The sequence below is a fragment of the Octopus bimaculoides genome, chromosome 18 (assembly GCF_046866305.1).
Source record: "Octopus bimaculoides isolate indiv1 chromosome 18, ASM4686630v1, whole genome shotgun sequence".
NCBI classification, from domain to species: domain Eukaryota; kingdom Metazoa; phylum Mollusca; class Cephalopoda; order Octopoda; family Octopodidae; genus Octopus; species Octopus bimaculoides.
The window spans coordinates 19508972-19536904 of record NC_142945.1 but is presented as its reverse complement, the minus strand read 5'-3'; the positions used below and the strand labels follow the sequence as shown (position 1 = coordinate 19536904).

General features: G+C 32.4%; 1 protein-coding gene across 2 annotated transcripts in view; it reads left to right on the top strand.

Annotated features, from left to right (window-relative positions):
• The first annotated feature begins 503 nt into the window (after positions 1-503).
• The window catches only part of LOC106882784 (acidic leucine-rich nuclear phosphoprotein 32 family member A), a 38420-nt gene continuing 10990 nt past the window's right edge, over positions 504-27933 (top strand). The window contains exon 1 of one of the 2 annotated variants that reach the window (XM_052974198.2): positions 504-859. In XM_052974198.2, the coding sequence (XP_052830158.1) occupies positions 857-859 (3 nt within the window). In that variant the 5' untranslated portion in view covers positions 504-856. The remainder of the gene's footprint in view (positions 860-27933) is intronic. The other variant, XM_089365904.1, reaches the window with a different exon arrangement.

The following is a 27933-nucleotide window of genomic DNA, read 5'->3' as shown; positions in this document are numbered from 1 at the left end:
CTCGCTTTAACTTGTATGGTCTATTAATAATTCTAATCATATTATAAAGCTGGCTTGTATGTGGGCGTCATGAAGACGACGCCATGACATAACAATGGTTTGACGGCGCTCACAAACATGCGACTTGTAGAACATTATTCCATGAAATAAACTGAACATTATATATATATTTATTTAATATTTGAATAGTTTATTATAAATAATGGAAATATATTTCGAATAAATATATTAATAAATATTCGATATTTTCGTTTATTCTCCAGCCATGTTAAAAATGTTTGATACTCATAAATGATGCTTCCGAAAACAGAATCACCATTCTCATGCTTACAAAGAATAAACTTTCTTTTTTTTTTTTTTTTTGCTTGAAAAAATTTCAAAATTATTTTCTTTTTGGCTTTCAAAATAAAGATAAGTTTTTGTTTATTTTAAAACTGTTTTGACAGCATGTTGAATGCAATCTGAACCCACCCCAACCCTCAACACCAACTGCTGTTTCTGCTGGCCTTTTGTTGTCAGTCACTCAGCTTCGCTCAACTAGTTAAGCGCAAAAATCTCGTGATGGCGGTCATTCTCCTTCGAGGGAAATCGACCCTTATCCATATCAATCACTACATTTATCATGAGAGTTTTGTAACGACTTTTAAAACTCTCCGTGCCATTTTCTTCACTTGTAGAATATCATCATTATTTATTGAAACTTTCGTTTGTACACAATAGTAATAGCTTATTGTCTTGTCGACTAAATGCGTAGATTTCTTTTTCGTGGGAAGCTGGTCTGGCTGACTCCATGTTGGCATGCCAAGATACGTGGTATCCAATCTGAAGACAACTTGGACAATATTTGCTGACGAAAATGGTAATGCTTTCGAAATTTACACACCTTAAAATTATATATGTATATACACATGTACAGACATGTATAGACGTGTATATATGTATATATATATATAATCTATTATATAAACAAATACGTATATATTTGTACACAGATACATTTATAAACCTATTTATATCTATTACACACACATATATATATATATATATATATATATATATATAATATATATATATATATATATACAAACATGATATGTATATATGATATGATATGTATATTATATATATATAATGTATACAATATACTAGTAGCATATCTATAATATCAATTTTAATTCTAAATATCGAAAGAAAATTTTGTAATTTTATATACACTGAATGAGAGATGTTATATAAATTTTGGGGTTGGAAATTTAACCTAATGGTGTTGGTATTTTATATTTAATTACCAACAGAAGAAACTGCAATAAGTTTGGTTATTTTTAAATAACAACAATTGATCGATTCAAGCCAACGTGGATGCTATACCTAGTCGTTCAACTCGCTAGAAATAGCAGCGAAATTTCAACCACGTCCCTTCCACAGTCTTAAAAAAAGGATATATTAGATAATGCAGTTTAGTGTGCTATTCTTGAACGTGACAAGGGAGGGTCATGGCTTGAATGTCTTTGATCATAACGTCTGCTCTGCTAGAAAAGGGCCGTCCTCACCTGTCTAGAAAGATATCACGTGAGTGTATGTAGCGCCAAAATGAAAATTAATCTCCCTTACTTTCTTTACAATTGTTGCAATATTTAACCACTGTGTTGCGCAGTCGACATGTTTTTATCCGTTACTATTGCTTTTTTTCTCTCTCTATCCAAGTATCTTATTTAAAATAATAATAATAATAATAAAAAGATACTATGTATTTTTCTTCATTAGAGAAAGAAAAAAAAATAAACATTTTTCTTTTGAAAATGAATAACTATCTTGATTATTTACTTTATTTCATGTTTTTTTTTTAGTGACTAACCATCTTTCACCCCTTTCTATGCAAGTATCTTATTTAAAATAACAATAAAAAGATACTATGCATTTTTCTTCATGAGGGGAAAAATATTTTTCCTTCTAAAATGAAATGAATAACATTTTTTCAAAAATTATTTACTTGATTTTATTCATTTTTTTTTTAGTGAGGATTAAACATCCTTCATCTTCTCACTCATTGTCTAATGAGCAGTTAGGAAATTTTTGAAATATATTGTTCTAGCATAATATTTATCAAATGTATTCTTGAGCTGATTCCGCTTTATAAAATATCTAATTATGAGTATTATAAAGTAACAGTTTTGAATAATAACAATAACAAAGGCAACCGTTGTTTATGTAATATAATAGAGAACACAAACCTGCGTAATTAGAAAACATTTATTTGGAAATAAAATGATTTTACGCTTTAATGTGAGGTGGGAAAAAATTCAATTTTCAGTCAGAATCAATTATTATTACAAATGCTTAATTTTATTTGAGTAGGCATCTGTTATTTCCAGTAAAAAATTAAGTCAATAACTATATAATATAGCTTATAAGTTATAAGAAAGGTTAATGTGTGGTAAAACTATAATGTTGATTACTAATGTAGTACTGGCGGGAAAAAATGGTGTGAAATCACAAGGTACGCAATTATATAAAATATGTGATATAAGTGTGTTAACTGCAGCTTTAAGGTTATTGAAAAACATTTGCTATAGATGGAACTCAATTTGATTCCTCCCCTTCTCAATTCCATCACTATCCTAAATTCGCGATATTCAACCCATATACGGTGCTATAGTAATAGTTCGTTTACACAACTATTGTAACGCTGAAGATAAAATTTATTGGACACTATTATTTCACTGATGGTTACCAATAATAAATTATTGAAAGATATTTGCTTTTTATTTTAGTTTTTACTTTTCCTTACTCCTTAGGACGGGAAAAGTACATTGCTTATTTGTTTAATTAAAAAAAAATTTTTTTTTTGTATTTTCATCCACGTGTTTTGCTTACATGGGAGCTTTGGGACATATCACTGATTCTTAATATTAATTAATAACATAATTATCTCTCTACCGAATTCTGATTACTGTTATAACGTAAATAGAACGAACACTGTAAATTTATGGATGGGCGAATCAAGTTTTAAAACTATGCTTTAAACACATTTTATTATTATCAATAGCAGTCGTCATTCTTTCTTACTGTAATTGTGCATATCTGACAAGAAGATCGCCAATAATTCCGTAACTGGTTGCCATCAACTAGTATTAACAATTTTACTTTATTATTCAGTTTTGTAAATTTACTTCAAATGGAATTTATATAAATTCGAAACAATCACATAAAGAAAAACTTGATTTTTATTACATTTGCCTTATTAAAATCTGCTAAGATAGTTGCTACTGAGTACATGAACCTTTCGTGATAAATGACGAATAGGCCATGTTCTAACGTTCTATTGAAGAATGACTAGAAAAAAATACCCAAGGATACCTACTTCATGGATAATTAATAGTAAAGTAGGCGCTAACATACTTTAATGCAGTGAGCTAAGAAAATATAATTAATTAAAATTACACAATGATGAGGTGGAAATAAATCATGGTTTTAATTACTATTTCTGTTCATGAAAGACGAAGGACAATCTAGGAATTTAATTTTAAAGAATTCAGTGAGTTTGAACATATGATGACAACTCTGTACATGTTTCGTTATTAGACCTCATCAGCAAATCAGTCTATTACTCCCGAATTTTAGGAGTACAATGTACGATATTTTGGCTTATGAGAATTTAGTGGTATAATTTACTTAAAAGAATAAACTCGTGGGGAAGAGCCAGGGACTCATGCTACATGAAACATTACAAATTATGTTAATGTATTTAATGCAAATGTAAGAAGTATAAATATTTTGTACGTGCTGTTGAAAAACTGATTGTGCTATGGTTATCATGTAAAGAATTGGAAATTTGACCAAAATAAGCAAAAATGTATGGTAGAAGTGTAACAGTTAAAATGATTTTATTAACATTCTCTACTGGTTCATAAATTAGCTTAGCTACAAGCTATGATCAACCAGAATAAATTGTACATATGATGTGAGGCTTCATCTTTGACAGCAAAAATAATTGGATGAATGTTACAGACACAGAGGTGAAAACAGTCTTCTACAAAGGTTGTGGAATGGCTTATATACATATATATACAGTAGTACCTTGGTTTTCAAACATGAATAAATCATGCTTTATATATATATATATATATATATATATATATATATATGTATAAAGCACGATTTATTTGTGATCAGAGGCGTTTGTAAACTGAGGTACTGCTGTATTAAATGAATATGAGAAAGACAGGACATAAAGTGTGATTTATTCGTGATCAGAGTTGTTCAAAAACCGAGGTACTACTGTGTGTGTGTGTATATATATATATGTATATATATGTATAAACATGTACTTAGTAAGTTGGCAAAGTAACTAACAGAACATGCCATATATGTATGCATCTGTAAAAGATGTGTGCATGAGCTCCAAGTAAATCTACAGGATGTTTTTTTTTTTTTTGTGCAAGTGAGTCTGTAAAATGTTCTGTGTATTCAAAGTACACTTGTACATGGTTTTACAATCCTGGTTGCTACTATGCATTCCCACTGAGTAACTAAGTTGGGAAGTGAAATTGTCTGTTGTTGAGTTCTGCAGTGATAAAACTAGTTACAAAAGGTGATGAACTTGGTAATGATTTGAAGTTCACAAGTGTTCTAAATGTGAGCTGATGGCACTCCCTGTTAGAGTAGTATAACTGTTGACCTGGTCACTGTTCTATATGCCAGATTTCAGAAATCAATTTTGGTATTTGTTGATACTTAAAAGTTGATATAGGCTCATTCGATACCAGTTTGTATAAGTGAAAGAAATAGCATACCAGTTGATTGTTCTGAAAAGTGATTGATATAAGAAACTTGCTGCTTTCTGTTGTCATGCAAGCTGCTGATGGTCTTTATACAGTAGGCATATTAGTGACTGAACTAGAAAATAGTGAGGTAATTTGATACTGACTCTAGTTGTTCTGAAAGTAGACTTAATTGGTGACAAAAATCAAACTAAATCTGGATATACATCATATCAGTGTGTGCTACAAATATACCTTTGTGAGGTATTCACTATGATTTCTAATAGCTTCTAAAAGTTGAGTGAAATCTTCATTCAATAGTTTTAGGGGGTCTTTTCCAAATAATAAAATCCTTTACAATACTAATTGCACCACTTAATGAAAATTGTTATATTTTATGGGTTGTTGTATGAAAATTGGACTCCCAATTTGAAAAGGAAATTCAATTCAAAATTGGATGGAAAAATTTAAGAAGACTACCACTTATAAATGAGCAAATTTTTCTTCAAAGCGAAATATTGTCACTTTAAAGTGAGATTGATGACTGCAAGATGATACTTTGTCAATTCAGTGGAAGAAGTTTTGAAAAGTGAAATGTACTCATTTTGAAATCATCAGTCTCACTTTAAAGTGATGTATTCCTTTAGAATTAGTTCTCTTACTGATAAACCACAAGCAAGAAGACCAAAAGCAAATGATAAAGTTGTGATATCTATGAATGTTACAAACAGCCCATAAATTTCAGTGAAATGGATTTTATTGCAAGTTTGTAAATAGGGGTTGGGAATGTACATCTGATGTAGTTTCTTGTCTAGTGTTGTTCCCTTTAGCATTCAGATTATTCTGTCAAAAATATTTTGCCTTTCATTCTTTTGGGGTTGATAAAATAAGTACCAGTTGAGCACTGGGGTCAATGTAATCAACTTAGCCCCTTCCTTGAAACTGTTGGCTTTGTGTCATAATTTTAAACCAATAATATTGATGCTATTAAAATTTCAAATTATTGTTAAATTGCTAACAAAAGTTATCTACTACCCCTAGGGATCTTCCTGAGCATTTGAAAAAAAAAACAACCTGTTTTCCATCTCCTTCTCAATGTTTATTGCTCCTGCACATTGGCCACAAGCAAAGCCTACTTGCACTGTTAACCTGCCTATGATAGCACTGCCCTGCTTACGTATCCATTGTTTGTACTAGGTACACTATGGAATTTCTCTCCGATGGATGTAGAGCCTTATTTCAAATTATTGTTGATTCAGGTTTCTCGAAATTATGGAGCAAAAGAAAAAACAAAAAAAAACTAACAATACTAACAAAATTTTAATAGCAACTCAACTCTAAAATTGGTTTCAAATGGCAGAAGGCTAGCAATTCTGGGGAGGGGATAAGTCAATTACATCAATCCAGTGTTCAACTGATAATTATTTTATTGACCCTAGTGCTCAACTGATACTTATTTTATCAACCTCAAAAGGAGGAAAGGCAAAGTCAACCTCATTGGTATTTGAACTCAGAATGTAAAGACAGACAAAATGCTGTGAGGTGTGCTAACAATTCTGCCAGTTCACTGCCTTAACGCAACTTTAAAATTAATATATATATATATATATATATATATATATATATATATATATATATATATATATATATATATATATATATTAATATTTTCCATTCTTTTCTCCCTAGGAGGGCCTAGCCCATAAACTAAGAAAGCTTTGGAATTTGGTTGCAGGTTCCCCTTGTGAAATATATTCTGCTAATGGTACAGCTGTTTCATTGCAGAACAATTCACCGCAAACTTTAAATCAGAGTAATAAAATATTGACATAACAAGTTCTCATTACAAATGAATGAAATTGATTAAAGCCATTTTAGTGTATAAATAGCAAATATTTGAAGACAAACCTTTCTTAAAAGTTCTTGCTTATATTTCCTTTACCAGTATTATATATTGTTTATTCATTTAACATCTGTTGCCAACCATTAGCTATTTTGTAAGGTAAGGATTATTTATCCCATAGGAAATCAAAAACACAGAGCTAGTAGATAATTTATTGTTAGGAAATATCAACAAATATCACCAGTTGGAGCCCAATACTGGTCGGGCTCCAACTGGTGCATAGTTTTGTGACCATTCACATAGACAAACATGCACACGCATTACATCAATTAGCCCTTTGTCTTTGGCTCAAAGCGATGAAGTCAACACTCATCCTGAGTTAGAAAATGTTCATGGAAACCAGCTGGATTTGCTTTAAACAATGTCAGATTTTGCCATGATGTTACCAGTCTGGGGCATTTTTAATCAGGTGTCAGAAGGTGTAGCACCCACCAAGCAGAAACCTTCATCATGCCAAGTTCATTGTGCAGAATATTCTCAACTCTCATGAGATATGCTGGTAACATTGACTGTTTGAATTACAATCAATTACCTATCATCTATCAACATGTGATGAATACAATCAGTGTTTTCCTCTGGTGGCAGTTGTTGGACATTCAGAACCTAGGTCAACTTCAAGACTCTGTTTCCCTCCAAATATTCATCTGCACACTTTTGCACTGTTAATAAAGCTGGAATATCATCCTGTTATGTAGCAACCATGTCAGTATGAATGTCCTTGGAGGTTAAACCTTTTTTCTGCTGGTACTTGATAACTTCATGATGTCAAATTTTGTCCATTTTCAAGAGACGTCACTACCAGTGACATTTGAAGTCTTCTTTGAAGAGTCAGATGTCAGTTTACCTGGAAAGAAACCATGCAGTTATCAAGAAGAGTTGAAATGAATGCATGCAAGATTTCACAGCTCTAGCATCACTCCTTCATAGTCAGCCTATGAACATTTTAGCCCACCCCTATACAGGATGGTATCATACTCAATGCTTGGCGAAGCATCACCATAGTCAATTGCTGCAAAGGTAAAGACATGCCTTAGAGAAAGAGAGAGAGGGTTGGGGGGTGGAGAGTAATTATAGTGGTATAAAATTACTGGACTAGGTCATGAAAATTACAGAAAGCTTTATAGCTTAATTAGTTGGGAAGAGAATTATTGTAAATGAGATACAATTCTGTTTCATGCTTAGATGAGATGTAGTTTGGTATTGTGCCAGAGAGAAGTACTACTGATTCTCTCTTCCTGTTGAGGTTACTGCAGCAGTAGTACTTAGCTAAAAGTAAACCACAGTACTTAGTATTTGTTGACATGGAGCGCACCTTTGACAGGGTTCTTTGCTCTATGTTCTGGTGGTCGTTGAGGAAGTTAGAAACAGATAAAATGGCTTGTGAGAGCCATATAAGAAGTGCTATCTGTGAGGTGAGAGTTTGCCCAGAGTTTATCAATGAATTTAGTTTACAAATAGGGAATCACCCTGGTAAAATCCTACCTGCATTCTAAATTCCCCCAATTCATCACAGTTCTCCTGGCCCTAACAAGAGTTTTCAGACCAAAACCCATTGTAACTGCTATATGCTGATGACCTTGTTTTTAAAGCTGATTCTTGAGTAGAATTAGAAAAGAAATTCTAGGTGTGGAAGCAAAACCTGGAATCAAAGCTAACTTAGCAAAGACCATAGTTTCAATAAGTAGAAAAACAGACAAGGCTCTACTTCCATCGGAGAGAAATTCCATAGTGAACCTTGTACAAACAATGGATACATAAGCAGGTTAACAGTGCAAGTAGACTTTGTGGCCAATGTGCAGGAGTAATAAACATTGAGAAGGAGATGGAAAACATTTTCTTTTTTCAAATGTTCAGGAAGATCCTTAGGAGTAGTAGATAGCTTTTGTTACCAATTTAACCAAATCAGCAGTGGAGGAGGATATTAAAAGTATCATAGCTAGGGTAAGAAAAAGATACAGAAAGTTCAAAGAAATTTAACCCTTTATCATTCAGATTATTTTGTCAAATGAAATGCTTATTTTGAATTAATCATGCATTTAACTCATAGCTTTGAGATTTTGATATGATTGTTAATTTCTAGAATGACATTGTAGGGTAGGTCTGAGAGGATGGATCTGGCCAGTTTAAATGCTAAAGGGTTAACATCTGTTGGTAACAAAAGAAAGGCAGATTCTATGATGTTTGTGTATTGATTGCAATGCTACAAAGTAGAAAAACATGGGCTCCGAATGTAGAGGACAGGTAAAGAATTTAAAAAAATTAAGCTAGCATACTCTGCTGAATGTTAAACTGTGTATGGAAGATGAAGTACAAATATATTGAAGGAATCATATGGAGTGTGCAAGAGAAAATCACACTGATGTGAACATATGAACATGGATCAGGACAGCTGTATAAGGAAGTGTTGATCTCTAAATGTGGATGAAGCTAATGGCAGAGGGAAACCCAGGAAAATATGACAATGAAAAGTGAAGGCTGAATCAGATTTTTGAGCCTCACAGAGATGACAAAAGATCAAAATGACTGGTGATATACAATGTTTGAGAAGATCTGTTCATCATTGGCAGGGGTGCTAGTTTAGTCACTGATGGCCTGACCATATGACAAGTTGTTCTGGGTTACATGTTACTAGTAGCACTAAAAGTGACTTGACACTCACAGTTAAAAATTTTGGTTGAAGGCAATAATGGTTTGAACAAAATGGAGTTACTAACACCTTGTATGCACAGGACTAAATATCTTATGTAAATATCGGCTTCCTTGACTTTCATCCCAATTTATAGAGAGAAAAAAATGCTTTTGAAACGTGTGTATATGTATATACACACATACAACCATGTACAGTGTATGCATGTATGCATAGGAGTGGGTGTGTGGTAAAAGAGCTTGCTTCCCAACTACATGGTTCTGGGTTCAGTCCCACTGTATGGCACCTTGAGTAAATATCTTCTACTATAACCTCAGACTGACCATAGCTTTGTGAGTGGATTTGATGGATGGAACCTGAAAGAAACCTGATGTGTGTGTGTGTATATATATATATATATATATATATATATATATATATATATTTATATTTATATTCATGTGTGTCTGTGTTTGTTCCCCACCACTGCTTGACAACTGCTGTTGGTGTGTTTAAATCCCCATAACTTAGTGGTTCACCAAAAGAGACCACTAGAATAAGTACCAGGTTTAAAAGAATGTACTGAGGTTAATTCATTCAACTAAAGTCCTTTAAGGCAGTGCCCTAGCATGGCTGCAGTCTAATGACTAAAACAAGTAAAAGAATGTGTGTGTGTGTGTGTGTATGTATATCATCATCATCATCATCATCGTTTAACGTCTGCTTTCCATGCTAGCATGGGTTGGACAATATATATATATATATATATATATATATATATATATCTATGCAGATGCATGCAGACACATTGTTTTAAAATGTTCATAAAAATATTTCTAAAGCTATGCAATTTCATGTGGGAGGTTATAAAAGTTACCTGGCTTGTACGCAGTTTAACATGTTTGGAGTATTCTCACAAGAGCCAGAAATAAAATGAAAAACATGAGCTTGAGACAGCCATTTTTGCATGTGTTTGCAAAGATTTTAAAAAGAACAAAGATAACCATTTTCTTCATAACTTTCTTTTTATATTGTAAAATATATTCAAACAACTATTTCAAAGGAAAAGCATGCTTGGATTACCAGCCAAATGATTGGAAACATGTAACTTGGAGTACTAGGATTAGGAGTCATTTTGTGGTTCATTGCTTCTTAGTGAATCAACAGTTATATACACACAAACACATGTAAGATTGGTGGTGTTAGGAAGGGAATCAAGCTGTAGAAACCATGCCAAAGCTGACACTGGAGCCTGATGTAACCCTGCAGCTTGCTTGATCCTGTCAAACCATCCTATCCATACCAGCATTAGAAAACTGATGTAAAATAATAATTATGATGATGGTGGTGGAGCATGCATACAGAGTGGTGTGTGTAAATAGCACCATTTGAGTGTGGCCAATGGTGGTAGTGGTGGTGGAGCATGCATACAGAGTTTATTCTAGAAGACACGAATGGCATTCATGCTAATTCTACTTGTCTGTTATTTCAAACATAATTCTGAAGCTGGATAATTCATGTGGGACATTAGTGGTGTATGTGTGTGTGAATCCAAATTTTGTTCAATAAACCAGTTTGTTGATTATATCATTTAAAAGAAAAACATAGAAAGAAAAGGGAATCAAACTGGAAATTTGAAATTTACTAAATATTTATATTTAACATGAAAAAGAAGCAATGCATTCACTGTAAAAATGTCTAAGATAGTAAAATTCATTTCGGCAAGAAATAAGGTTTTGATAATCTATTCACTACTGTTAAAATTAATCATCCAAATTTTAATTCAGAAAATTAGATACATCATGTACATATATATATATATATATATATATATATATATACACACCATCATCTTCGTTTAACGTCCGCTTTCCATGCTGGCATAGGTTGGATGGTTTGACTGAGGACTAGTGAGCCAGGAGGCTGCACCAGGCTCCAATCTGATCTGACAAGGTTTCTACAGCTGGATGCCCTTCCTAACGCCAACCACTCCGAGAATGTAGTGGGTGCTTTTTACATGCCAGTCAATCACACCACTGGCATCGATCATGCTTGAATGCTGGATTGAGTACTTTTTTGTTGATCCTACCAATAACAGAACAGTGCACTATCATCATCATCATTTAACTGTTAGATGTTGTTATACATCACTGGTCACAATGCGCTTTGCATCATTTTAGCTTTCAAATGATGCCACCTCATCGGCCAGGCAAGCAGGCCAATCTAGCAATTGTTAAAAGATGATGATGATGACGATATATATTGTTGTAAATGTAAACCAATTCAAAAGAAGGCTTTTATTCACACTTTGTTTTGCTTGCCGTCTAATCTGTCAATCATGGCTGCCGAACATTTAAGATGCGTTGTTTTATATTAAGTAAAGACAGCATCCATCCATCAATGTCATTCGACACTACGCTGTATATTTGTACTCAATACAATACAAAATATATCTATATTTTTATCTACTATTTTACTATTGTAAAAAGAAATTAATGACAGAATGTTATAGTTCATATCATATATATATATATATATATATATATATATATATATATATATATACACACATGTATATATATGTCAGTGCCATGTTAAAAGCACCTAGCACACACTGTAAAGTGATTACCATCAAGAAGGGCATCCAGCTGTAGAAACCAAGTCAAATCAGACTGGAACCTAGTGCAGTTCCCCAGCTTGCCAGCTCTGATCAAACTGTCCAACCCATGCCAGCATGGAAAATGGACGTTAAAGGACGATGATGATGATATATGCTGAGCTTAGTTTCTATTTACCAAACTTACTTTTAAGTCACTGGTTGGCTTGAAACTGTGTGGCTGTAAAGAGAACTTCTCAGCCAGAGCCATTCTTGCATCTATTCTAAACCACACAGTCGTGCTTGCTCCTATATCTTCCTTCAGTGTAAGATTTAGTTACCATACTCTGTTAATCAGTTGTAGGTATGATGAAATGTAACATAGGTGTGGGTGTTTATATAGATACAAGTATTTGTTGTATAAGGTAGGCATATTTTCATACTTAGTTGTTATCATTCTCATCTGTACTACAATAACTTGCTAATAATGTATACTACAATACTTCTTCCCCAAAAGTGTTTTTTTTTTCCTGACATTCTCAGAGGATATACACATGTATCAAATATCTTGTATTCACTATACAGCCATGTATTTTTGTTTCCAGATATCAGCCTGTTCCATTGCTCTACTTGTCATTGTGCCAATATTCAACTTACTTATATAAAGCTGAAATGAGATATTAACGATACAATAACTGGTTAGCTACATGGATGAATGCACACATCTGATATCACTTTTACTGTTCCTTTACTTTGTTTACATCACACTGTAAGTGTTATTCATGAAGTGTTGCTGTAGGAATATGTGGAATTACCACTAATCTTGTTCTTCATAGTTACAACATATATTTATAATTAAAAAAGATTGTTAGGCACAAGGATAAGTTATTTAACAAAAGTTTAGTTGTATGTGGTATCTAAATGGAAATACAGAAGTATTGCACTAAAAGTAGGACATAAGTTCATATAAAGCTTGAAGAATGACTATGAACTCTGCATAAGCTACCCAATTGAAGAAATTGATGCTGTTGATGTTCAGTTTGGATGCCTGTAAGTTGACTTCTGCAAGAAAAATATGGTCCAGGAATAAATTCCAGAGTGATGCATTTTTTGAAAGGAATTATTAGGGAAAAAAACTGTTTAGTAAGGGATCTGGGAAGTGAGATGAGAGTAGGACAGATTGGTGTGTTTGTTAAGTCTGAGTAGAGTGGTTACTTTTGCTAGCTAGGTCAGAGAGCTGAAGTCATTGTGGTAATTGAGTGAGGAAGCTGAGAGGAGAACCATCATATCTGAATTTGTAGTTGTGTGTTGGTGGGCAAATACATTTCTGCTAGTTAGTTGGAATGGTCTTACTTTGGATAGCTTTATATTTGTGTATGCATCAACACCATATGACAACCTTTTTCAATGATATTTTTAGAGTATTGTTTGTTGTTGGTTTTATAATATTCATTTTCACTGTACAATGTGGTGATATATGTTTTAGCCAAATCAACCATACCAGTTTTACATCATAATGACAACATGAATTGAAAAAGCAATGAATTTGTGTTAACTTGTTTTGTAACATAAGAAAACCGCTTTTGGATTTGATGTACAACAATATGCTGATGAAGATTAAAAGTTTGAGTTGGATTGGTGATACATGAATTTGATCAGTACATTGTTGTCAGTTAATTTAATATGCAAGTGTAATAATAGGATATAATGATGTTGACCTGTTAAATAGCACTAATGTATAATGTAGATTATTGTTTTGTAATTGATTTATTAACAGGTGCATGCATGGCTGTGTAGTTAAGAGTTTTGCACCCCAACCATATGGCTTCGGGTTGTCCCACAGCGTGGCACATTGGGCAAGTGTCTTCTAGCCTTACCAAAGCCTTGCAAGTGGATTGGTAAATGGAAACTGAAAGAAGCTTGTTGTGTGTGCGTGTGTGTTGCTGCTTCCTTGTGTTGACATCATGTGATTGTTGTAAATGAATGTCACTGTCATGCATGCAGTGTTCTTCATTTCCAATTTTCCATGAAAACATGTTTGGCCATGGAGAAATATTACATTACTTGGAAGCAAGCAAGGACTTGTGACAAGAAGGGTAGCTGATCATAGAAAATCTACATCAACAAATTCTGTTTCACTCATGTGGGATTGAAAAAGTGAATGTTAAAATGATGATGGTGATGATGCATATGTCTTGCCATCTGCTGTTTCACTAACTTTGTAGGTGCTGCACTAATTAATATATGTCCACTTTCTCATTAATTGACTCCGTTTAAGAACTTTTATTTTTGTTGTTTCAATCTGTTGTTACCAAATAATAACTAGAACTACTTATGTAATTTATCTGTGTGAAGTGTGATTACTAAATAGAAACTTGATTAGAAATGAAATAAAGCAAACAGATTTTTATTACATACAATGCAAAAATATATCTTTTTAATTTATTCTTATTCTTTAGTCATTCATTATGAGGATAATTAGAACATGCAAATCACCTCAGCAGCAATACACATATCCTGGAAAAGTCCTGAAATGCATTTCAATTATTTTCATCTCTATTCTTTATTTGTTTAGTTGATTATGATATTGTTATCGCAAATGACATAAGTCTTCAATATTATCCAGCTTCCTGAAAGCAGTGAGCTGGTAATAAATGTTAGCATGCTGGGTGAAATGCTTAGCAGCAATTCATCTGTCTTCACATTCTGACTTCATATTTCACCGATGTTGACTCTGTCTTTCATCCTTTTGGAGTCAATAAAATAAGTACCAGTTGAGTACTGGGGGTTGATGAATCGACTTACCCCTCCCTCGCCTTGTGCCAAAATTTGAAACCAGTGTTATTCTGCTTCCGGACTAAGAAACGTGTAACATTATTTGTAGTGATTTATATGCTTTTTTGCTCACCAGAAGACAGATTGAAAGAAGAAAGACAGCACTCTTCACTAGAAGGGTAATTAGAGCTGTAACATGATAAGATAACAGATATAGAGAATGTGTAACTGATAAAGAGAAGGATATATATGTATATATATATATATATATCATCATCATCATCATTATCGTTTAACGTCCGCTTTCCATGCTAGCATGGGTTGGACGATTTGACTGAGGACTGGTGAAACTGGATGGCAACACCAGGCTCCAATCTAAATTTGGCAGAGTTTCTACAGCTGGATGCCCTTCCTAACGCCAACCACTCAGAGAGTATATATGTATATATATATATATATATATATATATATGTATATATATATATATACGTATATATATATATATATATATATATATATATATACGTATATATATATATATATATATATATACGTATATATATATATATATATATATATATATATATAATGACAAATAGTAAACAGGTATGGTCATGTACTACAGATGGATGAAGAGGGCTGTGTGAAGAAGTGCCACTCCCTCCCAAACAGTGGAAGGAATCTGGGTTAGAGGGAGACCCAGGAAGACATGGGATGAGGTGGTGAAGCATGACCTTCGAACATTGGGCCTCACAGAAGCAATGACAAAAGACTGAGACCTCTGGAGATATGCTGTGACTGAGAAGACCTAGCAAATAAAGTGAGTTCACAGCTGTAACCTACACCAGTGTCGCATAACCAGCCCACTCAAAAGTAATTTGGCTCGTAGGGCGTCATGCCATGCTTGAGACCTATTGAGTCAAGAACATCAAAACCCAAATCAAATGGAAATTGTAGTTGTGACCCCTGTGCCGGTGGCATGTAAAAATTGCCATCCAAACGTGGTCTTTGCCAGCCCCCTCTGGTCCCTGTGCCGGTGGCACGTAAAAAGCACTCACTACATTCTCGGAGTGGTTGGTGTTAGGAAGGGCATTCAGCTGTAGAAACACTGCCAGATCAGACTGGAGCCTGGTGCAGCCTCCTGGCTTCCCAGACCCCAGTCGAACCGTCCAACCCATGTTAGCATGGAAAATGGATATTAAACGATGATGATGATGTGTGGTATTAAATGCTTTATGGAACATGTTCTATAAAGCACTGGATACTATTACTATTTACTGTATGTTATTATTTCTGTTACTTGGCTCATATTCTGCACACTAACCTCTCCTGAGGTGTACTCCACTAGATAATAGAGTGGAGTGTGAAACTCACTACTGAGTCTGATCTTTGGTTACCTGTCACACTTCACATCTTTATTTGATATATATATATATATATATATATATATATATGTGTGTGTGTGTTCGTGTGTATGTATGTATCTATCTATCTATAGACTGTTGACCAAACACCATTCAATTTTTTTTCTCCTTGTTTTCTCCGTATTCTTTCTGTTGAAGAGCGTAGCTCGAAACGTTAAAGATTTTCCGTATTCCTGAGCGTCATACTAATACATCCTTTTGTTGTTTACACCACCTGTCCTCGTCTGTTATTGTTTTTTTTCGTACATATATATATGCAACAACATATGTAAACAAACTTTTTTTGTTTTTAGAAGTGTTGAATGTGTATTGTATTATACAGACAAGGAGGTAATATTTTGAATGCAGTATAACCATGAAAACAGCAGAAAGATTGGGTATTTTACCCTTATAAGGCGGTATCTGAGGGGTGTGGATTTGAGTACCATGGCTGTCTACTGACAACTTTTTCTTTTCACAGCTATACTGCATTTGAAATATTACCTTCTTGTCTGTATAATATATATATATATATATATATATATATATATATATATATATACATATACATATATATATATATATATATATATATATATATATATATATATGAAGGCAGTCTGCTCTGAAACAAAGCTTGACCACTTCAAGCACAAATATAGCATTAACTTCTCAAGTGAGAACAGATATGACTTTTGAGCCCGGAAACTCTCTTAAAAAAAACTTTCCACAAATATTGCAAATGTGTCTCAGTTCTGAATCTGTTATTTCATTGTACTTTTTGTGCATGTTTAGAAGTCTCCAGAGGATATACACATCTTTTGACAAAAATGACACTGAGGAGCATTTTCTTGCATAAAATGATGGTATCGGGGGTTAGTGTTGTTCTTTTAGACCAGAGCGAGAGAGAGAGGAATTTGTGTATACTATCAAAATGTGTCTCTTTATGGAAGAAAGCATTGAGAATGGAAAGAAGAGATGGAGGAAAATTTGAATGAAAGAAGAAAGTAGTATATAGAAGAGAAGAAAAGGCAGTATGTGAAGATTTGAAGTAAAGAGAATGAGAACAACTGATGAAAGACAAAACAAAACAGAAGAAAATGCAACAAGAATTGCAAAAAAAGTTATTTAAAGGAATCAGAAATAATAAGCTCAGTCATTTTTGATGGGTACTCTGCTAATAAATAAATAAGAACAGCCCATTTGAAAGATTAAGTTCAATGATTTATTAATAGGAATGGTGGCTGATATCCTTGTTTTAGGTGAAGATGGTATTTATTTCTAAACAAAAAATACATCAATAATATCATCTTATAATGACTTTGGTTTGACCTAAATGTTAAAATTATGAATTTTATGTGTGTTGTACGAAGTTGTTTAGTCTCCATATCAACCCTGTTCTAGTATGAATGGAAATGAGATGCAGTTGACATTTGTAAGCCAATGCAGTAACAATAGAAGTGGAAAAATTGAGGTATTGCATACAACAGACCAAGATTTAAAGATTTTCTGGAAGAGAAATTTTATCAATTTGAAAGGAAAAAATACCTGTTCTTAAAATTTCTAGAATACTAATAAACTAAATTCTAAAATACCGATTTAACACTTATAATTTTTTTAGGATCCTTGTTCTATCATAAAAGTTGATATAAATTGTATTAAGCTAAACCTAATCTAACATCTGAAACCTAAAATATTATGCAGTAACTAAAGGAAAAGGCTCTTTAGATTTACAAGGTCTCAGCATCTTCATTCATGTATTGTAATTAACAATATATAAGCAATTGATAATTGATAACTGGAGTTGATAATGACAAATTTGAATAAGTTGGCAGAGTCATTAGTGCATCAGATAGAATGCCATGTAATATTCATTCTGGTACTCTGCAAAATGAGTTCAAATCCTATCAAAGATAACTTGACTTTTAGGCACAGGTGTGACTGTGTGGTAAGAAGCTTACTTCCCAATCACATGGTTCTAGGTTCAGCCTCACTCGAGCTGACCAAAGTCTTGTGAGTGGATTTGGTAGATGGAAACTGAAAGAAGCTCGTCAAATATATATGTGTGTGTCTTTGTCCCCCAACTACTGCTTAACAGTTGGTGTGTTTACATCCCTGTATCTTAGTGGTTCAGTAAAAAGAACCAATAGAATAAGTACCAGGCTTTAAAAAAAAAAAAGTACTGGAGTCAATTCATTCAACTAAAACTTTTTCAAGGTGGTGCTCTAGCATGGCCACAAACTGAAACAGGCAAAAGATAAAAGATAATAATTACACATAAAATAAGATTTTTAAAGACATTTTTGAGTTTAGAATATTTAGTGATTTATTTTTATGCTTTATTAATTATTAATCATTGTAACTAATATTTTGAATTGTTAATTGTTGCTACTACTGATATTATTGGATTATAGTTTTAGAGATCACTGATCTTTATATAACAGATTATGAATAAAATGTTTCCTTTCAGGTAAATAGGGTGTGTTTCAAAAAGTTTGATATCATTTGAGGAGCCTTTCTTTAGTGATTACACAATATTTTAGGTTTCAGATGTTATGATTAGGTTCAGCTTAATATAATTTATATCAACTTTTATGATAGAACTAGAATCTTAAAAAAAAAAGTATACGTGTTAAAAGCATATTTTAGAATTTAGTTTATTAGTATTCTAGAAATTTTAAGGATTATATACACTCTCGGAGTGGTTGGCGTTAGGAAGGCATCCAGCTGTAGAAACTCTGCCAAATCAAATTGGAGCCTGGTGTAGCCATCTGGTTTCACTAGTCTTCAGTCAAATCGTCCAACCCATGCTAGCATGGAAAGCGGACATTAAACAACGATGATGTATGCAATTAATTTAAGCTAGTGAATAGTTAAATTAAATCATGGAAAATTAAACATTGAAGAGCTGATGAGCATCACCTAAAACATATTCTGACCTGAAAGCAGCATGTGAAATATGCATATAGTAAAATATTGGATTCAAACAAGGATTGAGACAACTACTGTCACAGCATATCATCATTAAGCCCTATTGACTCATAACATGGTTATCTTACAACTCAAAATTAACTTAGAACCAAAAGTTATCTAAAAGCTCTCAAGATTAAACTTTCTCTTGTAGAAAATCTTCAAATCTTGATCTTTTGATATCATTTAAGATGTAAATATCTAAGTAACTATATAATCTAGGCAAATGAAACTAAACAGGTTTAATGTTGTTCAGAATAAGATTTACTCATCAAAATTTGAATGAGAAATTCAAAAGTATATATATCCTCAAGTTTTAATTAGCTTTATTGCAAACAAGTTTTGTTGTAAGATTCATTCATTCCACATAAGGAAAAAGATAACTTAAGAAATGTATGGTTGTAAAATTAACCCTTTTGTTACTATATTTCTGTTGAAATGCACCACTTTCATTTCAAGTAATTTTGTTGTTATTTATCTGCACTTTGGAACATAAATTAACAGGAAATTGTAATGGATGGCTTTAATTTAGATCACTTAATTTAAAACAAGAAGGTGGTCTCAGGCAGGTTGGTTTCAAAATGGTTAATTCAAAGTTACATCTCATTAAAGCTCTTTAGTTACGTTGCCATGACACTTATGTTTAAAGGTATTTTAATGATACTTCTTTTTCCAGCTAAATGGCAGCAAAAAAATGTATTGATTTAATGAGATTTAGCTTGTTAACATTTCAAGAGTGTAATATATTTTTTCATCTTAAGGACTTATTTTGTTAAAAAACAACAACAAATAACATTGTGGAAGGTCATTAATTTTTAGGGTCCTTTTATGTGGATAGCAAAAACCTTAAAGGTAAGTTGAAAATAATCAAGTTTCTAATTTGATTTTGATTCCAAGTTGAAGGCTTTTCATGTAACTGAATTCTATAATGAGCTTGGAATTAGTTAACTCTTCATACATTCCCAAACCTCTGTGTTTCTGTATAATAAATTTCCAGAAATTCATGAAATCAGGACCAAAATGTAAAACTGGAGAAAATATTTTATGGTATCCAGTTTGATGACAATTTTTAATTAAAATTAAAATCTTGCTTATTGTAACTTGGAATGATAAAAAAAAAAAAAAACTATCAAAAAAATTCATAGAGTAGTAAAAATGGTTGTATCTCAAACAAAACTGCTTTCTGTAGTTTCAATGCATCAGGTTATGGGTTCAAATCCTGCAAGAGTTAATTTTGTCTTTTATTTCTCTGTAAGTTTGTGACATTGTGTCAATATGATACTTCAGTTATTTTGTGTTAGAAAATATTACTTAACATTGTCCATCTCATTGGCATTTTTCTAGTTTTAGCAGAAATTCATAAAATCCATAAACTGTAATGTATAAGCCAAGACCATTGATTAAAGTAGTTACTGGATAACACAAATTAAAATGACTGAAAATAGAGTGCTTTAATCATGTTAAAAGCTCTGAAAAAATTTTCTCAGATGTCAGAAATAATTTAAACAAAAATGTTACAGAAAATATTAGTGATTATTTTAAGACTTTTGCTTATACTTCAGAACAGGAGCAAAACTAATCTTGAGAGCTTTTGGATAATTTTTGGTTATAAGTTAGTTGTGAGTTGTTAGTCAGTCATTTTAGTATGTATCAATAAAACTTACTGATAATATGTTGTGACAGTATTTTACTCTATACATAGTCTCTATTAATGAAATAAAGCAGAAGATAACAATGAATTACTGAATTGATATTTCACATATTGTCTTCAGGTCAGAATATGCTTTAGGTGATGCTCATCAGTTCTTCAATGTTTAATTTTCCATGATTTAATCTAACTATTCACTGACTTAAATTAATTGCATACATAATGGCTATATATTGGTGAAGGAAAGTTCCATAGCAAGTATAGACAAGGACACAAATACAAGGAAGGCAGTTGGTCCAGGATGAATAGTAACTTAGATGCTTAGGGTTCATGCTAGTTATTCACATTGCCAATCTGGTAGTAACTCATATAACTAATCAGGAGAATGTCATATCCAGTGATTGGTGTATTAGTATCATTGTCAAATGTTACAAGGGCAAAAGAAGTGCTCCAGAGAGAGGTAATTACATAGATATCAGATTGTTGGACCAGGTTATGAAAGTTATGGAAAGAATTGGAACACAATTAATTTGGAAGAGAATTCACCTTCATGACAATGTAGTTCAGCTTTGAGGTAGGAGTAACTAATGTCATCTTCTTCAAGATACAATTGAAGAAGTATTTAGATACAAGCCACTATATCTAGTGACATGAAGGGCTTCTACAAAGTTACACACTCTGTTATTTAGTGGTCATTAAGGAAACTAAGACAGATGAATGGCTTGTGAGGGTTGTACAAGTCATGTACAGAAATGCAGTCAGCAAGGTGAGTCAACAAGGATTAAGGATGTGATAGGGTTTCATCAGGGTTCATGTCTCAGTATCCTTGAGAGGACTTGGCCATAACAGAGGAGTTTAAGATTAGTTTTTCGTGGGAACTCCACATAAGACCTGATTCTTATAACTGAATCTGAAGATTGAGAGAAGAAATTCCGTACAGAGAAGCAAAAACTAGAATTAAGATGCCTCAAAATAAACTTAGCAATGACTAAGTTTTAGTAAATCAGGAAGAAATCAGGCTCTAACTACCATCAGAGTAATCATTGTGCTCAATAAGTAGCAAAAGAACAGGTAGAAATTCCATATGATGTGCAAGAGGTGTTGTATGATCACAGGTTGGTGATAATGAAGTTAGATTGTGTATGTGGAAGATTCACAGGAGTAATTAGTAGTAAGAATACAAGCAAAATAAATTCCTTTGAATACTCAGAAAGCTCATTATAAATAGTTGATAGTTTTCTTTACTTAGGTAATCTAAATAGCAGTGAAAGTGAGTGCTTCAAAAGTGTAATAGTAAAAGAATAGCATGGATAAATTTCAGAAAGATATTATCTATGTTGGTAGCAAAAGGTTTCTTTCTCTTTCAGAGTGAAGAGTAGATTGTATAGAACTTGTGCTTGGTAGTGAGACAACGAACCTTTTATGCATAGAATTTACAAACATTACAAAAGAAATGAAGCAAGCATACTTTGCATCCAGAAAAGTGTACCTGACTGATTGGCATTAATCACTCACAGACACTCTCCATCCTCTAGTTCACAAACAAGCTGTCTCCTCTCTCTAACAGGTGTAATGTTTAATCATGATCCATGGTCTTAATAGTCTTTCTGACAAATATGTCTTTCCTAATGGTGAGGCATAAAAGAAATGAAGTTTCAGATTTACCTCTGTGAAAACTGATCTTCATACTATGATATCTTGGCCTTAAATGATAAATATCAAAGGAATCATAAATAAACTGTAGGTAGATTAACTTTGCTTTTCTATTAGTTAGTTAGTGGAAGTCAGATAGTGCCCATTAACATTGTAAACCCTCTTCGACTGATAGAATTGATGCAGTTGATATTCATTTGGAAAAATTGCTGATTGATGTCTGAGGGAAAAACATAGATAGAGAACGAGTTTAAAAAAGCTGCAATTTATTAGTTAGGAATAAATGGGCAAACTATTTAGTTCAGGATACGTCAGGCTGTAAAGGTAATGAGAGGAGGAGAAAGGATTGTTTTTGGTAGCCAGGATAAAAGGCTTGGCAGCTTGTTACTTCTGAAAGCAAAGGCCATAGTATGTGAGACAGTCAGAAAGTAGATGGTGATTAGAAAAATTAAGAGAGTGGTTGAAATTAGAGATGCAAAGAAGAGTAACTTTGAGTCAGAGTAACTGAAAATCTTTATTGCTTATATTCAGGTAAGACAAGTGATTGGTGATGGAGTTGCTTCTATATATGTACAGATATTATTTTGAGTAAAGCTGAAATATAGATTTACTTTGCATTGAAGAAATAGATTATACATACATAAGAGAATTGTATTTCCTCAGAAAATAAAAAAATCTTGCTTGCAGGTTAGTAGAGATTTTTTTTTTTTTTTTTTGTAGAGAAGTGTAGAATTTTCTCAAATTGACACTTTATAAGTTTTTATTGTTTGTTTATGAAGCTGAAGAAGATAATATATATCATGAATTGCCAGTAATCAATATGTTGATTCATATAAGAGACCCAGTTGTGGATAGTGACTATAAGTAGGCCTCTCAAAATCCTGTATTAGCTGGGTAAGAAGAGGATGTGGGATTACAATAGTATGAGATTATCCGAGAGTTTTGAGCCCCTAGTGAATCTGGAAGCATGGGAAATCTTTTTCACCTGTACTTTCTGACAAACAGTGGCACTATGTAACTAGTATTTATGCAGGAGTGGTTGAAAATAGCACACTGAAAGATGTATCTTCAAATTGATACCTACACTGAATGCATAGAACAGCATATGATGGTATTAATATAAGCTTTGCTTATAGTTTGGAAATGCAGTGTCAAATTAGGAAAGTCAAGATATTGGTCAAAACATGGGATCATAAAAAATGAATATGTTTAGTCAATATTCTAGTGGACTTGTTAACTAAAATTTGAATTTAAAAGTTTACTCCAACTAGACTATTTTCTTTTTTTTGCTTTCACAGGTTTCTATCCACTATCTATAGTATGGGGTGGAAATGTATTACTGCTCGATGAGAGAAAAATAAATTGTTTGATAATGAATCCTTGAGTTATATGTGCTATAATGTAGAGGCAAGCCCCTAGTGAGCTGAATCTTGTAATTTGATTTAAATTCCTCACTGTAGCAGTTTAATTTATGTTGCTAATTTTCTTAATGAAGATATAAATATGCAGTGTTGTGCCTATGAATGAAATTAATACTAAATGAAAAAAGATTTTCATCATTAAGTTTCAAATTAAAGAATTATTTTAAAGTAATTAATAATTAAGGTGTATAATTTCACTCACTAGTTTCTTTTTTTTTTTAATACCTTGTAATGCACTGGAGATTAAATAGAAATTACTTGGTGCACTTTGCATGGAAAGTTGCAAAAAAAATGTTTAATAAAACGTTTAGTTAGAAATTTATATATAAAAAAAGTAATGCTTGTTTTATTTATTTATTACACTTGTGTTAACAAAATTATCAATAACTTGTTTTTCAACTTGCTGAACAATTTACTATGCATTTTCTAAAGTAAAATATTTCCAAAAATCCATGGTGCAACTAGATACCCCTTGTGACATGTGACTGAAGACCACTGGTTTATCCCTTATCGTAAGTACTATAACAATACAGTTAAATGTAGAAGTACTTTCTATAACAATTTTATTAGTATAAAAGAAGTCTGTTGTGAAATATGTTTCGTAACATTTTAGAAATGATTGAATATAATTTTATTCAAAATCTTTTAAAATTTATTAAGTAAAAGATATGATAATATAGATAAAATGGAAGGGTAAAAACAGAAAGAATGAGAACATAGAGAAGCCGTGCTGCAGCAACATAATATAAGGTATATGTAGAGAAAATGAGATGTGGATATATTTTGAAAAGCAATTAGAAATAGGTTAATAATAATAACACAGATAACGAAACGGAGGGTTTAAAGGGAGGTCACTAATACTTCTTTATACAGTGTATAAATTACTGATACTGAAAAATGAGATGGTTCTTATCTGTCAATCAATAAAATAAAAGGGAAAGAAATCAGGACTATGATAATTATATTTGTTTTTCAATATATTTATCTAGCTTATTCTTCTGTTCAATTGTCTTCATATTCTTCTCATGGTTTGGCATTCGTTATTTTATGCACAGGCTAAAAGAAATAGGCAAGACAACTTCATGCAAATATCAGTTGCTCACCATTCAACTTTTCTCACTTCTGTTTCAATCAATACCAAATTCCACAGCAGCAAGAAATGTGACCAATTACTTCAAGGACAGTAACACAAGGAATTGTTTTTTTTTTTGAAACCAGGACAATTAAATGTTACATTCAAATTAATTATTGAATTCTTCAAAAACAAAAAAATTAACTAACAGGATCTTTGAATTTCATGTGAAATTTTAACAGCTGATGAGTACCAAAATATTTGACTTTGATGAATACTTGAATCAGGCTAAGACAAAATTATCTCAAACTTTCATTTCTCTGAAATCATTAATATACTTACCTTTATATTTGAAGAGTGTTTGTGTCACTTCAGATTGATCAATTGTTGATATAAACGTGTGAAGATGGTAGGAACCCCTTACAATAGTAATGTAATCATTTTCATAAGGAATTCTTCAGATATCCAGATGCTAGAATACATTTTGAGGCTTTACTATTGTAATGTAGGTATGTAAAAGCGTTGTAATTTATTTGGAATCAGCTAGGCGGCAAAGTATGTACATACTATCTAAAGTCACATCAACACACCCACAATATATATGAACCCATGATACTCGTTAGCATCTTTTCCACTTTCTCATAATGTATGCACTTTTACATCATCTTTTCCTGCTGGTATGGGTAGAATTGCTTAATTACTGAAGTAATTATTTTCATAGTTAGATACTGTTCCTACTGCAAGACACATTTGTGAAGTGAGACTAGAAAACCTATAAAGGCAAGTAATTTTGTTAGGGGTTCCAATTGTAAATTTTGAATTAACTGTGCATAATCAACAGTCCAACACTCTGGCTTCACCTCAGTCATATAACACAATGTATGTTCATAATTTGAAACAGACACAATAAACGAGGTGAAAGTCTTTGGTTACTGATAGTGTAGTCTTTAATTTTCACATTTAGATACTATTGTGCCTCAAGGCAAGGCACATAACTCTATCTGTTTTAGGTTAACTAGCTGGAAAATAGATATAATACAGAAGTAGTAAGTTGTATATAGTTCTTTTATTCTTTTACTTGTTTCAGTCATTTTGACTGTAGCCATGCTGGAGCACTGCCTTTACTCGAACAAGTTGACTCCCAGGACTCATTCTTTGTAAGCCTAGTTCTTATTCTATTGGTTTCTTTTGCCAAACTGTTATGTTGTAGGGATGTAAACACATCAACATCGGTTGTCAAGTGATGGTGGAGGGGACAAACACAGACACACAAATACATACATATGACGGGCTTCTTTTAGTTTCCATCAGCCAAATCCACTCACAAGACTTTGGTTGGCCCAAGGCTATAGAAGACACTTGCCCAAGGTGCTATGCAGTGGGACTGAACCCGGAACCATGTGGTTGGGAAGCAAGCTTCTTACCACATAGCCAAATTATATAAGCTTAAAAAAAACACCACAAAGACAAATGAAAAGTCTCTCTGCTTCAAATCTTTCAATACTCCATGTTTGTTGGTTTAGCAAATCTGGATATTTGCATAAATTTTCAAGCACTTCAGTATCGTCCATGATAAAAAAAAACACACAATCTTTAAGGAGCAGTATCTCACTTTTTCTCTTCCAGATTTTTTTTAAACAACGCATGATTGACGTCTCATATTTTAAGTACACAACTCTGTGTTTACATATATAGTGACACAATCTAATCAGCAGTTAGTACCTAGGTTTTCAGTAGTCAATGTTGGTCAAATTGTCACACAGCTTACTTATTATTTATCATTCAACAATTCTTTTCACTTTTTGAGTATTTCTGTAACAACCTACTGTTGTTTAGTGGATATTTAAAATTATATGTTAATATAGATCTGTTTACATACATTTATGTATATGTTTTACTTTTAAATAGTTTCATAATTATTAGTTTTTCAGAGTTAACTACTCTTATTCAGCAATATCTGTTGCATAATAAAAGAATCTAATGCTGCACCCAATGCATCTCAAATTCTCTTTGTAAATCATTATATTCTTCAGCAGTTTCGGATGTATTTCTTTGCACACTGATGTATTTGTGTCATATCTGGAAAACAGATTTTTTCCCTATCAATCTTCATTTTGATTTCTGCCTTGAGGGCCAGCTTTCTTGAACCTGTATAACTTTCATCCCTTGGGCTATCTGGCCCAGGTGTCATATTTTACCAAGTTGAGAAATGTACTTTTGTGAAATTTTTGAACTGATGATGAAAAATTCTGAAGACATTTGATAGAAAATTAACTTTTCTTTTTATTTTAAGAAATATTTTATTCTTATTTTTCAATTGGTTGTTTTAGGTTGTATTTTTTAAAAAATAATTCCTGTAATTTTGTCACGAAAGGCATAAGTAGAAATTAGAACGGTTATCATATCTTTTGAATAAAGAATAGAACATAGGAAAATAAATATTCATATCTATTGAAGAAAGGGGAAAAAAACCAGATGTTTGACCTTTCTTCTAAACTTCTGAATGAAATAATGCAATACATTTCTATCGAAGATATGGTATTGTAAGTTTTAAAATGCATTCTGCATGCTAAAATATTTTTATTGGCAAAATGCACCTAATTACTGCTCCATAAATCTATTGTATTTTTTTCATCCTTTCGTCAACAATGTTACTTTAAAATATTTTCAAATTCTTTAATATGATACCATAAAAAGCTCCAATTTGTACATACATAAATGGCAATACATCACTATCATCATAACCGTAAAATAATAGATTACTGAGAATTGGGGAGCAGTAAGGAGTTTTTCCCCCTTTATTATTTTGAAACTTTGCCCTTAAAACAATTTTCATTATTAGCATATTGGTCGACCTTGCCTTTCATCCTTTCGGAATCGATAAAATAAATACCAGTTGAATACTGTAATCGAAATTACTGGCCTTGTGCCAAATTTGAAACTATTATTTGCAAATTCATCTTTTAGGGGTCAGTATCACAAAAGGAATGCAACTAATTCACATACACCACCTATGAGCAATGAATATTAAAACAAAAGTTTATTGTTTTTCCTATTGAACTTTCGCTATTGCTTTGGAGAAATACAAGATATTATAGGTCCATGA